General features: G+C 38.2%; 1 protein-coding gene across 1 annotated transcript; it reads right to left on the bottom strand.

The window, feature by feature from the left end:
* Positions 1–735: 735 nt before the first annotated feature.
* On the bottom strand, positions 736–15,396 carry tbc1d17 (TBC1 domain family, member 17). Its single transcript, XM_008329172.3, has 19 exons — positions 15,321–15,396; positions 15,002–15,134; positions 14,208–14,303; positions 13,871–13,948; positions 13,659–13,770; positions 12,304–12,487; positions 12,118–12,226; positions 10,828–10,998; positions 10,626–10,751; positions 10,406–10,509; positions 10,084–10,178; positions 9,881–9,997; positions 8,230–8,330; positions 7,960–8,041; positions 6,859–6,980; positions 6,663–6,779; positions 6,502–6,588; positions 2,631–3,710; positions 736–2,580 (listed from the first exon to the last, which is right to left on the bottom strand). Exons 2-18 carry the CDS (start codon positions 15,026–15,028, stop codon positions 3,510–3,512), a joined length of 1,929 nt encoding a protein of 642 aa, XP_008327394.1. The 5' UTR covers positions 15,029–15,134; positions 15,321–15,396; the 3' UTR covers positions 736–2,580; positions 2,631–3,509.
* Positions 15,397–15,404: the final 8 nt, after the last annotated feature.

The following is a 15,404-nucleotide window of genomic DNA, read 5'->3' as shown; positions in this document are numbered from 1 at the left end:
TATTTCTAAATATTGCTTTTTATCAAAAATATTTTGACTCTTTCTCTCACATAATTTGACTTTTTGGTCTTTTGACCCTGATGTCAGAATAAAAACCTTCTCATTTAGATGTCTTATTGTAAGTTTGATAGTGTTTATGTTCATAGTTTATGTTTATTTTTTACATTTTGTCTTTAACTGAGACTGTTTTTAACAATATTGGCACTTTTTTCTGGATTTCACTTTTTTTGAACTTTCATTTTTTATTTCTAAATATTGCTTTTTATCAAAAATATTTTGACTCTTTCTCTCACATAATTTGACTTTTTGGTCTTTTGACCCTGATGTCAGAATAAAAACCTTCTCATTTAGATGTCTTATTGTAAGTTTGATAGTGTTTACGTTCATAGTTTATGTTTATTTTTTACATTTTGTCTTTAACTGAGACTGTTTTTAACAATATTGGCACTTTTTTCTGGATTAAACTTTTTTGAACTTTTATTTTTTTTATTTCTAAATATTGCTTTTTATCAAAAATATTTTGACTCTTTCTCTCACATAATTTGACTTTTTGGTCTTTTGACCCTGATGTCAGAATAAAAACCTTCTCATTTAGATGTCTTATTGTAAGTTTGATAGTGTTTATGTTCATAGTTTATGTTTATTTTTTACATTTTGTCTTTAACTGTTAACTTTTAACAATATTGGCACTTTTTTTTGGATTTCACTTTTTGTGAACTCTCATTTTTCTATTTCTAAATATTGCTTTTTATCAAAAATATTTTGACTCTTTCTCTCACATAATTTGACTTTTTGGTCTTTTGACCCTGATGTCAGAATAAAAACCTTCTCATTTAGATGTCTTATTGTAAGTTTGATAGTGTTTATGTTCATAGTTTATGTTTATAGCTTATCAATAAAATATACCCACCGCCATGTTTTACAATTAAAATTAAATAACTAAAAAAAAAACCCCAAATAGTCTTTATCATAGTGTTTATCTGCCATTTGTTTTGGCCCCCCCCCCGCCCCCCTTTTCTTCTGTCACTGTCAAAGCAACCTGTGTCCTGTCACTCCTTTGCTCCCATCCCTCCTCCCCGCGCCTGTGACAATCTGCTGTGCGCAGGGCGAGGTATGTGCAACAGACAGTAGAGCCGGGCCAGGTCAATGAGCCGTATTGTCTCCCTTTACAAATCAGTGTCAGACAACAGGCCCTGGCCTTTTCACTACGGCTGCTGCATTTTCAGAAGAAGACACTCCTCGCACACTCCCTCATCCCCTGGGGACTCATGATGGTCACAGTGGGGTCGCACTTGCCAAAACAGAATAGAGATTGTATTTGTGACTCATTACAGGTGGTGTTTCCACACATTAAAGGTTTCAATGGCAGCTCACATTTCAAATTGGAGTCTGAAAAGACCAGCACGAGACACGACAATCTTCACGACCAGCATAAATAATTCATCCTCTATTCAACGAGGGCACATGGATTCGCGATCGCGTGTCACTTTTTCTAAGCTGTGATAGTTCACGGAGAAAATACGTTTTTTTTTTTGTTTACGTTTTTTGTTATATTTAACAAGATCTGTTGACCCATTGCTGCTTTATTTATCGGTTCAAATGTTAGTTAGTTATTGGGTACTTCCTGTATTTGAAATTATTCATCGGATTTATCGGTAACCAAACAAGTTGACGGATTCTCGGGATAGCTGTCGGTCGAAATTGCAGGATAGAACATAGAAAAAAAAATGTTAGATAGATCTGATACCTAAGCCCAAATGCTTAACCTAACTTTGTGCGACATGCCGTTAACAGAGACACATTTACGGAAGACAAAGCAACTTTTTTTTCCGACAGAAAAAATTAGAGCAGAACCAGAACCCAACCCATATTAAAATGTTGGCCATGTTTTGACATTTTTTCTTGTTTAAATACCAGTTTTATAGTTTCATATTTGCTGTAATTTCCAGACTATAAGCTGGTACTTTTTCACACGCTTTGAACCCTCGACAAGCACAAAGTGAATGGAGTTAGCCCCCGGGCACTAATGTTAGCTTCTGCCCTGGTGCATTCCAACTACAGTCGGGGCGCAAATGCAGGAAAGAGCTAGCGCGTAACCACCGTGTTACAGGTGCTGTTCGAAAAAAAAACCAAAAACATTTATTTAATTAGAAGTGAAAAGTGAAAAAACTTTTAAAATTTTTTTTTTAGAAAATATATTGTGTGTAATAAGTTCGAAAGCTTCAGAATGAATGAATGAAACGAAATGATTATCCGATAATAACATTGTAAAGAAGGTCGTTATCTTTAATTCTCACTCTCGTTTTTTCCCGTCACGCATTCAATCAGCTTGGAGCAGCAGTAGCGGCTCCGTTCCCCACACAGGAAATCACACTCCTGCCAACTGACCAAATTTGGCGATACTAGCATGAAGTTTAAGGTGTGTAAAAGCAATTGCCGAAATGGTCGAAAAAATGTTATTATGAACCAAAGGAAGGCCCAGCAGGAAAAAGTTTAGGAACCAGCCTAGCATTATGAGCCCAAGGTTCATTTGTCATCGCCACGACGTTTGCAAAATGAAAGGAGCGTCACCAACAACACCTTAAGTCATAGCCTAGCATTATGAGCCCAAGGTTCATCACCAACAACACCTTAAGTCAGTTTTGATCAGGTTTGTTACAATAGTAACTGTAAGCGTTGAATGTTTTAAAAAAATGTCCATTAAAGTTAGTTAAGTTACCTTTAGGAACAGTATTATGGCTACATGAAACTGGATGAATTGGGGAGATAAAAAAAAAACCACACACAAGGTCCGCCACCATACAGACTCTAAAAGACAGGCAGATTGAGTTTGAATGAGGGCCTAAATGAGTTTGACTCTGCAAGTCAAATGAGGTCAGAATGAGGAGTAGGTGGAGTTGAAAGATGGGACATCAGCACCGGCTGCGTGGAATAGTCAACCCTGTTTTAGTGCCCGGCTAAATTCATGCATCACAGCTGTATTCAAACAACATGGGAAGAGAAGGCCAGAAAGAAAAAGAAGTGCGACAGATCCTAAATAAGAGGCGTGTCTGGTCCCACCCCTGATTTTCCAGCTCATTTCCCAGCATAGTGGAGAACAGTAGTCCCATTTAAACCCTAGGACACCTGCTGGCTGCACGAGTAGGAGAGGGAGGAGAAAGAAAACAACGCAAAGTTTAGCCAATCGCAAGTGGCGAACAGGTCATAAAATAAAAAATTACACAGGGTGAGAAGGGGGAAAAAAAAAACCCAATCCAATTTGTTAACGGTGAGAAAATTTGTCCAAAACCAACAACACATAACATAGACAAAACGTTTGCCTAACCTAGGTATGGTCAAGCTACGGCCCGGGGGCTAGAATGCGGTCCGTTTGACTTTTTAATTAGGCCCAACAAACCTGTCCAAGTTATATATATTTTTTATATTACCATTATATTTTCCCGGCAATACCCACATTTCCACATTTAAATGGCTTTAGAAAAGGCTAAAAGCATTTTTAGCATTTTTTACTAAACAAAGGATATCAAGAGTGTTGTTGCTGCAATGACGTGGGCTGCGGCTTCTCTTCTGCTTCTCACTTGGGTAGCTGTTGATGATTTGCTGTTACGGACGCCACTGCAGACTAGAACCTTGTCGCGGGGACAGCGATAACAGCAACCTCTTAAGGGCTTTGATCGGCCGCTGAGGACGTGTTTGAAAGGTCTCCTTTCCTGGCAAAGATAGCATCAAGTCAGTCTGTCAATCTGTCTGTCTAGCTAGTTATTTCTGTGCGTCTGTCGGGGGGGGAACGGTGAGGTGCCGGCGGGGCGTGAGGGGCTTCCGATGTAATATGGCACTCGGTGGACAAGCCTCCAGTCACTAGGTGGCAACAGTGATTTCTGATATGCCGCACACACATTGACAGCATGCAAAAGCCTTACTGACTTAGCACTCATCAGACCACCACATTCCTAAAGATTAGCCTAAAGTTACCGAGTGAAGAAAAAAAGTATGTACAGTATGTTGGACATTATACATTAGCATTACCTTTTTTGGCTTGTGACCCAATTTTGATCCCACAATTGTTTTGTTTTTTTCTAGAAGAAAATTAGAGCACAAAGCATGCGTGGTATTTTCATAGTTTTGATTGAAAAAAAGTTTTTATTTAGTCATTTTTTTTAATCAATGATTAGATATTGCAGGTGAGCCCATTTGAATTCCAGGTGATCCCTCCTCCAAGGTTGAAAAACGTTTCTATACGTGATAATTGTTATTTGTTAAACACTTAAGTAGATAACAGAGTAGACATGTAACAACAACAACAACCAGTTGCTAGCTGGCTAATGACTAAAATATACAAAAGGAGAGCTGGAAAATGACAGGCCTATTAGATAAATGAAATAATTTATTTGATCATGTGCGGATAAACCATAATTGCAACACAACACGTCGCACGTCCAAACAAAACGGCAGGCGATGCTTCTGCATAGGATCGACTTCATACAAGGTAAAAGAATCTTCACTTGATCTGCTTTACTTCTCAGAAAATGAAAAGACAACGTGTCCACACCAGAGTCTGCGGGATGTGAAGGCGGGAAAGACTTAATATATAATATATATGTGATTTATAAAATGAAAAAAAAAACAAACAAACCCAAAAACAAACAAAAAAAAAAAAACAAATATGTGATAATCTACTTGTTTAACAGGATGCGTATACTTGTTTACATCAAAAGCATATTAAAGTTGACAGTCCTTCAGTTGCAAAACAACTTCCTGATGCTAAGGCTCAAATTTACAGTTATCTGGTCGTTATATAATGTTTTACACCAGGCATGGGCAAACTAAGACCCGGGCGCCAGATGCGGCCCGTTCAACTTTTCCAAACTATATAATTTATTTTTATTGTCATTATACTTCGGTCTTTTCCCTGTAATACCCACATTTCCCCAGTAGCTGATGTAGAAAATGATAAAAGCTTTTTAAGCATTTTGGCATTTATAAAAATGATAAAAGCTTTTTAGCATTTATACATTTATCTTCACACGGACGCTCCATCCCCCGTTCAATTTTAGAACAGTGGTGGCCCATGAGTCAAAATGTTTGCCCATGCCTGTTTTAGACACCTAAAATAAAGCGATATACACAATTCTGACACCCAATATTGCCATTAACTCTCTATATAAAATTAGGAAATAGTCTTCTGGTGGCAAAAGAAGCTCACGCTTGGAACTTCAAGTTAGCGTTTAGTCAAAAAATCCTGAAACCAGAAAAACAGATTTGGAAAACTATAATCTGGTGGCCATCAGTGACTTGCATTTACCCGCTGTCATTTTTATACGGTTGGTTAAATATAGTTGAATCATTTGTTGTTGTTTTTTTTTATCCTAATTTTACAAATGTTTAAATACATCTGTCAGTTACAAATCTTCAAACGTTAGATTGACGCTATAGAAAACCATTTGTTTTAGATCACACTTGTTTAGGTCCTGCAACTGAAACACACACAGATTTAAGTGATGGTGCAAACACGTAGTTCCACAGTCTGTAATTGGTTAAGGAGACGCTGCTTCCCATTGGCCAGAGTCAGGGATGTCCCTGAACCTTCAGTGGGAGGTCCTGAGAAAAGGGCGGCGAGAGGTTAAAAAAAAAGAAAAAGAAGAGAAGAAGAGTTTTTCCTTCCTATTGTCCATTAGAAAATGCCTCTTTCAGAAGACAAAACAAGCTGTTGGTTTATTTTGAAAACTCAACTTAAGTGAGTACGAGTGCAGGGATGTAATTCTCAACCCAAAGACGTCCCCTCTCTCTACTGAAAAGCTGTCTGAGACACAGACCCTCACACTAAAACCTTACTAAAAAAAAAAAAAAGTGAGCTGCTTACCTCAGAATTATTTTAAGGATATCTGGGTTGAAGGAAAACTAGATTGTTTAAGAAATTGTCATCATAGAGATTCATCTAAGGGTTTCATCTAAAGCAGTTCCAAACAAATGGCAATACAGTTCCCCTTGAAGGGCCGGCTGTAAATGGAAGACTGTATAGACCCAGGGGACCCCAACCACCGGTCTGCGGACCAGTACTAGTCCATAGGTGATTTGGTAATTTTTACTAATTAACTTCATTCAAAAAAAAAAACAAAAAAAAAATCCAGTCATATCCATTTACTTTTTTGTTATTTAAAGATAATCATGCTAATATTTTAAAATAATAGGTCACGGGGACCACTGGTATAGAAGTAACTACTCCATCACAGACTAATACATGTTTCTGCAATTGATTATTATTTATATAAGCTACAAATATTGTACATTGTTCATTGCTGTGTAATAAAAAAAACTGTTTAATTTCATAGGTTAAGAAACCTTAACCTATGTTATAGGTTAAGCGGGCCACACAAAATGGCTTGGCGGTCCGCATTTGGCCCCCCGGGCCTTGAGTTTGACAAAAATGTACTAGGGGATCCACAATCTGGCCCGCTTGATGAATTTTGGATGTCTGAGAAATACTGCAAGAAACGTGCTCACCTTGCACTGTGTCAGCTGCAGGTAAATTGACTCTGCTTGGTGCAGGATACTCTGTAGATCCAACCTCATTGTCAGCTCGTTAATGTGCTACAAAAGAAACAAAACGTAATCAAGATTTCCCTCTTACAACGAAAAAATCTGCAACCGATTATGAAACATACCTTTAGAATTGTGTTAAAGTCGTGATCGGAGCCAATCAACTCGCCTCTTTGAGACTCCAAAATGGTGGAGGCGATCAGGAGGTGAAAGTTGCTACAGGGAAGACCAGTCCACAAGACCTGAGAAAGAACAGAAGGAGTTGACGAGGAGGACCAACGAACTGACAATGGTAAACGCAGCTGACATCACACCAGTCACCTCCCACAGGGTAAGAATGTCCTCGAAGGAAAACTCTCTCTTAAACCAGATGAGCAGCCAGCGGAAACAGAAGCAGAGTGAGCCACTGTCCTGAGAGTCTGACAGAGAAAACAAAAAGTTATGTTAGAAACTAAAGAAGAATAAAAAAAAAAAAGGATAATTATGTCTATACTATATAGCTGCGTACCAACCAGATAGAGCGCCCTCTAGCAGCTATCAGTGTGAAAATACCAAACATGTAAATTTCATTGGTACAGAAGTAGCAGATAGTAGTACACAAACCTAGAGTGCCCTCTAGTGGCTGTCCGTGTGAAAATACCAAACCAGTGAAATTATATATTATAATACATAAGTCGCACCTTAGTATATGTCGAAAAAAAAACTCAGCCAAATTATGAAAAAAATGGGACTTATATTGCGGTACTTTTCAACTAAAGAGAAAAAAATACTTCTTGTGATTCAGTGCGCATGACATGTTTTTCTTGTTCAATCTTATTGCCCTCTCCTGATTGGTGGTAATGTATTGGGCCATCTCCTGTTTGACTTATGTCACGTGTGTTAATGGTTACCCATATCAAAATGTAAAACCCTGGCAATGGACCATGTCTCTAAATCAGAGATCACCAATTATATTTGTATTTTAATGTGTTTTTAGACATAAAAATAAGAACTGATTCGGTTCTGTTTTTATACACCAAATGTTCTTTTTGAATGTTGACACAATTATTCTGCAGTTGCAAAGGCTGACCACTGTATGGCAGTGTTGGGTGATTCTCAGGCGTCCACTGTAGAGGCTTATATGCAACACTGCCATCAAAACCTATTCTTTATCATAGAAAATGGCATTTTAATAGCTGTCCACTGTAGTGACCGTCATGCGTGAAAGGGTTAGAGGTATCTGACAAATGTGTAAGTGTGGGAGGGGTCACCAAAGATGGATAAGTGCTATAGTTCATCTAAATCATAGGAAGTATGTGTGTCAAGCTGTGCTACTGTAGTACAAGCAGCAGCGTCAACAAAAGTACTATGAAAAGTACTACTTAAGACTATTTACCTGCCAATTTCAGCTTGAATCAAATATAACATAATAATATACAGTATATAGTAGTCCAATTTCTGCGAGGATGCTGAGCTGAAGGAGCTGCTGCTTCATTGCCTCCTGAGACTCTTCAAAGTTCTGGTGCTGCAGAGTAACAAAACCGTTAGGACAACCATTAGGCTTACGTTCATCCAGATTTTGCAGTGACATTAACTGTGTTCGGGAGTTCCTGATTGAAAACTGTGACAGAAACATAGACTAAGACTTCTTACTCACTAACCCAGACTGGCTGACTAAAGCCGTTAAATCAGTTGGATGTATGTTTTTCTTACCACCAGCTCCATGAAACCAGTCAGACACCAGAAAGACTCCACTTCATTTTGAGTGACATAGAGAATTGGCGAGAGGAGGTCGCTCAACCCCTGCACGTAACCTAACGAACAGAAACGAAACCAGTTCAGAAACAGTCAAAACAAGGCAGTAATTTGACGGAGTACAGGGCCAGAGGAAGTCTAACTGTAACTCCAAATAAAATTCAAATAATGATGATTTTGTAATTAATTCATTTGCCAAATATGAGTGATAACATGTCGGGCTACGTTTTCATACTCAACACAACTTTCATGTCTTTTACATGTCACACAACGGTGTACGTTTACAAAACAGCCACAATAAGATCCAAATAATAAATATAGAAATATTAAGTCTCTACTAGATTTTTGGGGCTAACTATAATTCTGTTTTATCCAAGCTTAGAAATAGGAAGATGGTGGACATCCAGTTCTTGATGCCTTTGGACATTCCTGGAGATGGAGCACCTTTTGTGTGCAATCCGGATGAATGGATGAATGTATTATGCTTTCTAATAATATCTCCTAATAGGCGCGTAAATAGTGTAAATAAAATTGGACCAAATACTGAACCTTGTGGTACTTCGTCATTTACCGTTTGTGCTTGTGTGAAGTTAAGATAAATGTCATGTAAAAGTCATGCATAAAGACGTAAAGATGTTTTTAGCCTTTTCTACGCTATCTATTGGGGAAATGCGCGCATTGCAAGGAAAAGTCAGAAGTGGAATGAAAACAGAAAATAAATAGTATAACGGACAAGTTTGGTGGAATTAAAATGCCAAACCTCGGGCCGTAGTTTGCCCGTGTCTGATCTAGAGGAAGTATTGTTGACATGAATAAACGAAATATTTAGACAACTAACATTAATGAAGAGGTCCATAAACTGGTCACTGCTCAGAGTTAAAGGGATCGACGGTTCAATAGAGCAGCCTGACAATGCTGGATAGAATTTTTTTTTTTTAATGGGTGCAGTGTAGTCTAGTGTTTTAGGGCTGCTGTATAATCAACCAATTTGTCAGTTTGGTTAAGAATAATATTTAGGCTATTTACACTACCTTCAAATGTAGTGACATTTGGCAGTGAGGTCAAAAGCTTCGGCACCGTGGCCTTAAATTTTTGCACAGTAGCATCTGAAAGACAATGGCACTCAGGTGCGACTTATATATTAAAAAAATATAATTTCACTGACAGCCGCGATAGGGCACTGTAGGCTTGTGTACCAGTATCTGCTACTCCTGTAACACTGAAAATGTACATTGGCTGGTGCGACTTATACTCCAGAGCGACGTATGGTCCGGAAAATATCGAAAGAATCAAAGATATTTAAAAGGCCAAAGAGAAACTTAGTTTACCCAGTAGAGAAATTAAGTGTATAAATGTTTCAATATGAAAACTTTGGTGCAGAAAGAGTGAAATGTTGGGACAAAAGCTATTCACACCCACAAATGGTCAGAAGACAGCAATAACTGCTCCCTCCCGACTACAAAAACAACAACAACCGAAATCAAAAGGTAGAAGTGATCAAATTGCTCTAAAATGACCTTATATCTCCCTACACTTATATGAAAAATGTAAACTGTCCATTGAACCATTTTTTGCGGTGGCTCCAGGGTGTACTTTTTATGGCTCATACCCAGATCGAAGTTGTACATGCAGTACGTCATCAGCACATCGTGGAGCAGAACGAGTCCTGGGTTATCATCTCCAGAGAAGAAAGTGGTATGTCTGTCAGTCCTACTGACATCCCTCTCTGTCACAGAAACACGAGGACATCACAGATGAAGTGTCTGATCAAGCACCTGACCAAAGGTCAAAGGTTCAGACGTCAACACTTACCAATCAGGTTTCTGTATCCTCTAAGAAGCGAGTTTCTCATCTCCTGTTCTTCACTTATGGACCTCCACTGCACCTTCATACGAAAATACTCATCTCTGAAGACAGGGGTAGAGACATTTTGTTTGTGATGCATTACAAAGCTTCTTTTTTTTTTCTTGCAAGATCAGGAGCTGATGGTCTAGAAGGAGACTGACAAATGAACTTAAATGCTTAAGAATCCATGTATCGTGCTAATTGAGTCAGTGGTGATGTACAATTCTAGTGCGCTGGTGTTTAGCACCATGCTATTTCAATTGATTAACATAAAAAAAAAAAAACCAACGTTTTGCTAGATAAGATGTCTTCCCGTTCTTTAGCAGTGCTGTTCCAGGGGTAAAAACCCAGAAGGAACATCCACACCTCCTTCCTCAAAGATGACTGGATGCCCTGCAAGATAATACAACCACATGATTTATATAGTTTAAAGACAATCTGCTGTTGTCTTGAACCCTAAACTACATAATACATCACGAAAAAGAAAAAAAAAAATTCATGAATTTTACCCCTTTAAAGACAAGCTTTTTTATGTGTTCTGGGTTCATCACACGGCCTTCGGCGTCCAGAAACTCCTCCCACTTGTCCAGAGGTGGTCCCCTGGTTACTTTAGGTCTTGGACCAAGCTCCACACCCTTAATTAAGAAAAAAAATACAACTGGAATTATGGAATTCATCTTAAATAAGCCTGTTAGACTTTTGGTCTCATACACATGTGATCAGTTCAAATCCAGGCTCTTCTTCAGACTGTGAAGGCAGACTTGGATCCCGAGGTGTACAGGACTGACTGGAGGAGTCCGGAGGACGAAGAGCTGCCTTGAAGAAGTTGGTGACTTTGGAGAAACCACCAAATGTGGTGGCATACGGATCGAGAATGAATCTCTGTCAAAGAGAAAGAAAAGGATGTATTGATGTAGTGTGATTTCTATTTTTAATGAACACTTTTTTTCTAATTAAAGACAACTGCTGAATTTGGTTTACTGCCGAGTCATAATTTTTGGTGACAATAAATGATTGTTAGTTGTCAAATGTCGGATAGAGTTATCACTTAAGACTAAAAACAATCTAAAAATATTCACTTGTCTCATGATTCCACAATTCAGCTTTTTTTCCAATAGGCTGTTATCAGGAATTGTTCAAGATTCTTTGTTCATGCATAGGCTGGAAGGTAATATTGGAATAAAAAGAGACTTGTGCCACCATCAAGACAATGTCTATTTTAGAAACTGTGAGAAAGGAGGACAATGTGACTGTTGACCAGCTTAAGTCTACTCTAGATAGTATGTCCAGATGCTCTGATACTCCTATACTTCCTTAAAAACACAGAAAACACAAAACCTAATAATATACTCTCAATGCATAATTTTAGGCAAGTGAATGTACTGACAAAAAAAAAAAAAATCATCAATTTTTATGCATATTTTCCAACTCCAAAACATTGGTTGGCTGGAAAGTGAAGCTGAACACTTTTTTCTTGGTAAATGAGATGAATGCAATGTACAGTATAGTGCATATGGACATAAGTGTACCACTGCTGTAATCCATGAATGATAACAAGCCTCAAGTCACTAGGTGGAAGCAACTCATACAGTGGTACAGATAAAAATAGACACATTATTGGGTTCTTAATAGTATTTCAGCAATCATCCTAATTCAATCTGTCTCTTTTCTCTCTCCTTTAAAAGGGTTTTGCACTACAGCTGGTTTTCACTTAACGACTTATTCATTTAACAAAGACTTGCAGTTACAACGGGCTTTCCGAAATTGAAAAGTATGTGGTAAACAGCAGTCGCTTGTTACAGCAGTTCATTCTTATCTTCTCTTTTTTTTTAACTTTCATTAAAGGGGGAAGTACCATCGTACAGTATGCATGCCTGACTGTATCTAAAATGTATACATGAAAGCACAGATTACTGCTTTAACTTGCTCACGCTAGTAATGTGCAAATTTCTGCAAAGTGGGGATAAAAAAAAAGAAAAAAAGTGCCAAACAAAACATTACCGAGACAATATCAGGACCATCATCGAAGAGCTGCAGTTTGTCAAATGACTGAGAGAGGGCACCAGAGTCCCTTGGATAGGTGAGGAAGAGCCGCCCATCCACTGGTGACCTGATGATGACAATGGGATTGATGTAATGCATCTACATATATACTGACACATCATGACAATCATGTATAACACTCACTGATCCAGGATTAGGTAACGTGTCAGGGCCCTAAAAAGTTCCCTAGTCCCTCCTCTGTAGAAGTGCAGAGGAGGCAGCGGGTGTCCACCTCGACTGGTCAGCACCAAGAGGTTTCGACCCAAAGGAAAACGGGCCTTTCGTAGCGAGTACAGCTCAGAGAGCGGCAGAGAGAATGACCACTGACCTGTAAGGTGAATGAAGAGAATCACACAAACTTACTTACTATTACTGGTTGGTAAAAAAAAAAAAAAATCACACAAACTTACTTACTATTAGTGGTTGTCACATATCCCATAGCAGCCCCCCAGAAGAACCAGCACATGAAAGACATGGCCATTCAGAGACCCACAAAAAAAATGGAATAATTTAATTAATAAGAGAAGAAAACTGATAAATAGAACTGACAGATTTTTTACCAAACGTGTAAAAGAATAACCCTGAAACTTCTGTGAAAAACCTTGTGAAACAGGTGCGCTTCACAAAACAAAAACAGCCAGAGTTTATTATTATTATTATTTAGTCACCTCTCTTTTTGACAAAGAAATACGGCTACGTGATAATGGAGAAAAAAAAAATCATACAATTAATATTGAAATTATGATAAGCAATTACTCATCGACCCTGGAAACATGTTCCATTTATTGCACATGCAATGGTAAAAACTGAAGGAATGTCCATACAGTCAATATTCTGTTCAGTTTATGTCATTGTAACAATACAAAATAAAGCAGGATAAGTTTTATAAAGAAGGATATTTCAAAATATGATCAAAAACCAAATTATATCGCACACAGACAACAAATGTTGGGAGGAATGCTGTTGTACTGTAATATAGAATACCGCACATATTTATTGATGGTTTGCGTGAAGACAACACAGATTTGATTTCAGTACTTTGTCTTTGCTATTCCTGTATTAGTTGGTTGGAACTCTAATCTGTTAAAAGAGATTTGTGCAGTATGATACCAACCACCAACAGAAGGAGAAGGTGACTTAGAAGAGGGGAGGATAGAAAATAAGGTACAAACTATAAAAACTATATAATATAAAACAGGGCAATAATTGTTTGGTTTTCTCATAATATTCTTATCTAAACTTGAAAAATCTTACCCTTTCTATGACATTCTGTATTTATCCACTCGATGTGTATAATTGTGTGGATATACTGGAGCAGGGGTGGCAAAGTGTTCCAGAAGGGGCCGCTGTTGGTCAACTAATCTGAATCTCCAGACAGCTGATTGGTCGGTGCCTGTGCACTAGATAGGTTGGAACCAAAACCTGCAGCCACAGTGGCCCTTTGTGGAACAGTTTGCCAACCCTGTACTGGAGTTTACAGTGAAAAGTGAAAAGAGCACCTGAGGCTTGCACTGGAACAGGTTCTCGATTCTTCTTTACAGTGCTGATTACTGCCCAGTCAGGCTCATAACCAGGATCAAACTTTGTGTCCTCCTCACCACCTTCTCCATTCTAATAAAAACAAACATCGGTACAAATAAAACACTGGACATGTTTATGAAATTACTGTATCTAAAATAATTGAAATTATTGAACTAAATCCCCTTTTCACCTTTTTGGAATAGAGCACAGCAGGGGCACTGCGGCCTTCATCCTCCAAGGGGCTCCACTCTAGAGCTGGCACTCCAGCCTAGGAACAAGACAAGTATAGTGACATTGGTGGTCACTGAATTTTCTACTTTTCACTTTGTCAGTTTGTTGAAAAATGTTCTACCGTTTTACAGTCTCATTTGATGTGTTGTGTGTTGTTGCAGACGCCTCAAACGTTTACATAATGTAGCTTGAGTACTATGTAGTAGCACAAGTGGTCATAACACATCTACTTAGTTTTCAATACTGACAGTTAATTACCATTCACATAAAACTGACAACAGACAGAGTTTACTTACTCGCTCCACAATACGAATGTAGCCTGGTAGGCTGGTTTCTTGGTTACTCCTTTTGGCATTTGTATGAAGGTAAACCCCCTCCTTTTCAAATATCAACTGTAAACAAATGAAATTAAAAAATTATATATATATGTATATATAGACACACACACACACAAGTTTTTGTGGAAATGTGGGATTTTAAGAAAATATAACATTACACTTTCAAAGTGCTAAAATGGTAAATAAAATAACCGTTGTCACTGATGGCAGTTGATAACTTGAATCAAATAATGCTATCTGTAGCATCTTCTCTAATCCCTTATTGTCTAATGTACGAAGTGCTCCGCAGTCCAACGCGACCCACGCGTCAGTGAGTGGTTGTCACCACTTCTTTATTTGGAAAACCGTACTATCTATAACGTTTCACACATGACACAAAAACTCTTTTAATATAGAATCATGCTGACGTACAGCTATCACGTGACTTGTCAAGCCTGGTCCGACAGGTTACTCCACCACACCAGAAATTAAAAGGCAACGAAGAGAATCTTAGACTTGAGAAATGTGACGAATTGATATTGACAGACCTGGTAAAGAACTAAAACGTGTGTGGTTAAAGACGCAGATATCTACAAACTAAACTAAACGTTGTTTTATCTTTCCCAAAGTAAACGCTAGCATGCCGTTAGCAAACAACGTCACTAAGCTTGGATGTTTTCCGGGAAAATGTTAAAAGCTTGACCTAAGATACGTTGTCAACGTTTGGAAACTTTATAAAAAGAGCCCTACAATTGGTTTAAATAAAGAAATACCTTCCAATCATCCCTGTTAGTCTCCATTCTTCTGGCGTTGGAGTTACTGCGATGATTCTTCTTCTTCCACAACAAATATTACGTCACACTTCGGTCTCTCTAAAGGCCCGCCCACAAGGAAGCTCTATGTTTTCTGTGGGAGGCAATAAAAATCACGAGTTATGTTGTTGCTTTGTTTTGGACATAGATCCTGCATCAAATAGTTAGGAAAACGTGAACGTTTCATCCATATTGGCGGATGGGGATGTGTAATAAAAATTATGAGATTGTGGTCTTAGGAAACTTTTGATTAAAAATAATGTATGTGTCAGTGACTCGCCTGGGTTGCCTATAGCATAGGCTGTTTGATGAGACACTGGACAGAAGTAAAAAGACATCAGAAATCAGAAATTTCAGACGGGGG

The sequence above is a fragment of the Cynoglossus semilaevis genome, chromosome 17, assembly GCF_000523025.1.
Source record: "Cynoglossus semilaevis isolate Cse_v1.0 chromosome 17, Cse_v1.0, whole genome shotgun sequence".
In the NCBI taxonomy this organism is placed as follows: Eukaryota; Metazoa; Chordata; class Actinopteri; order Pleuronectiformes; family Cynoglossidae; genus Cynoglossus; species Cynoglossus semilaevis.
Note: the sequence above shows the minus strand (reverse complement) of the source record. Positions and strands in the feature narration are given on the sequence as shown.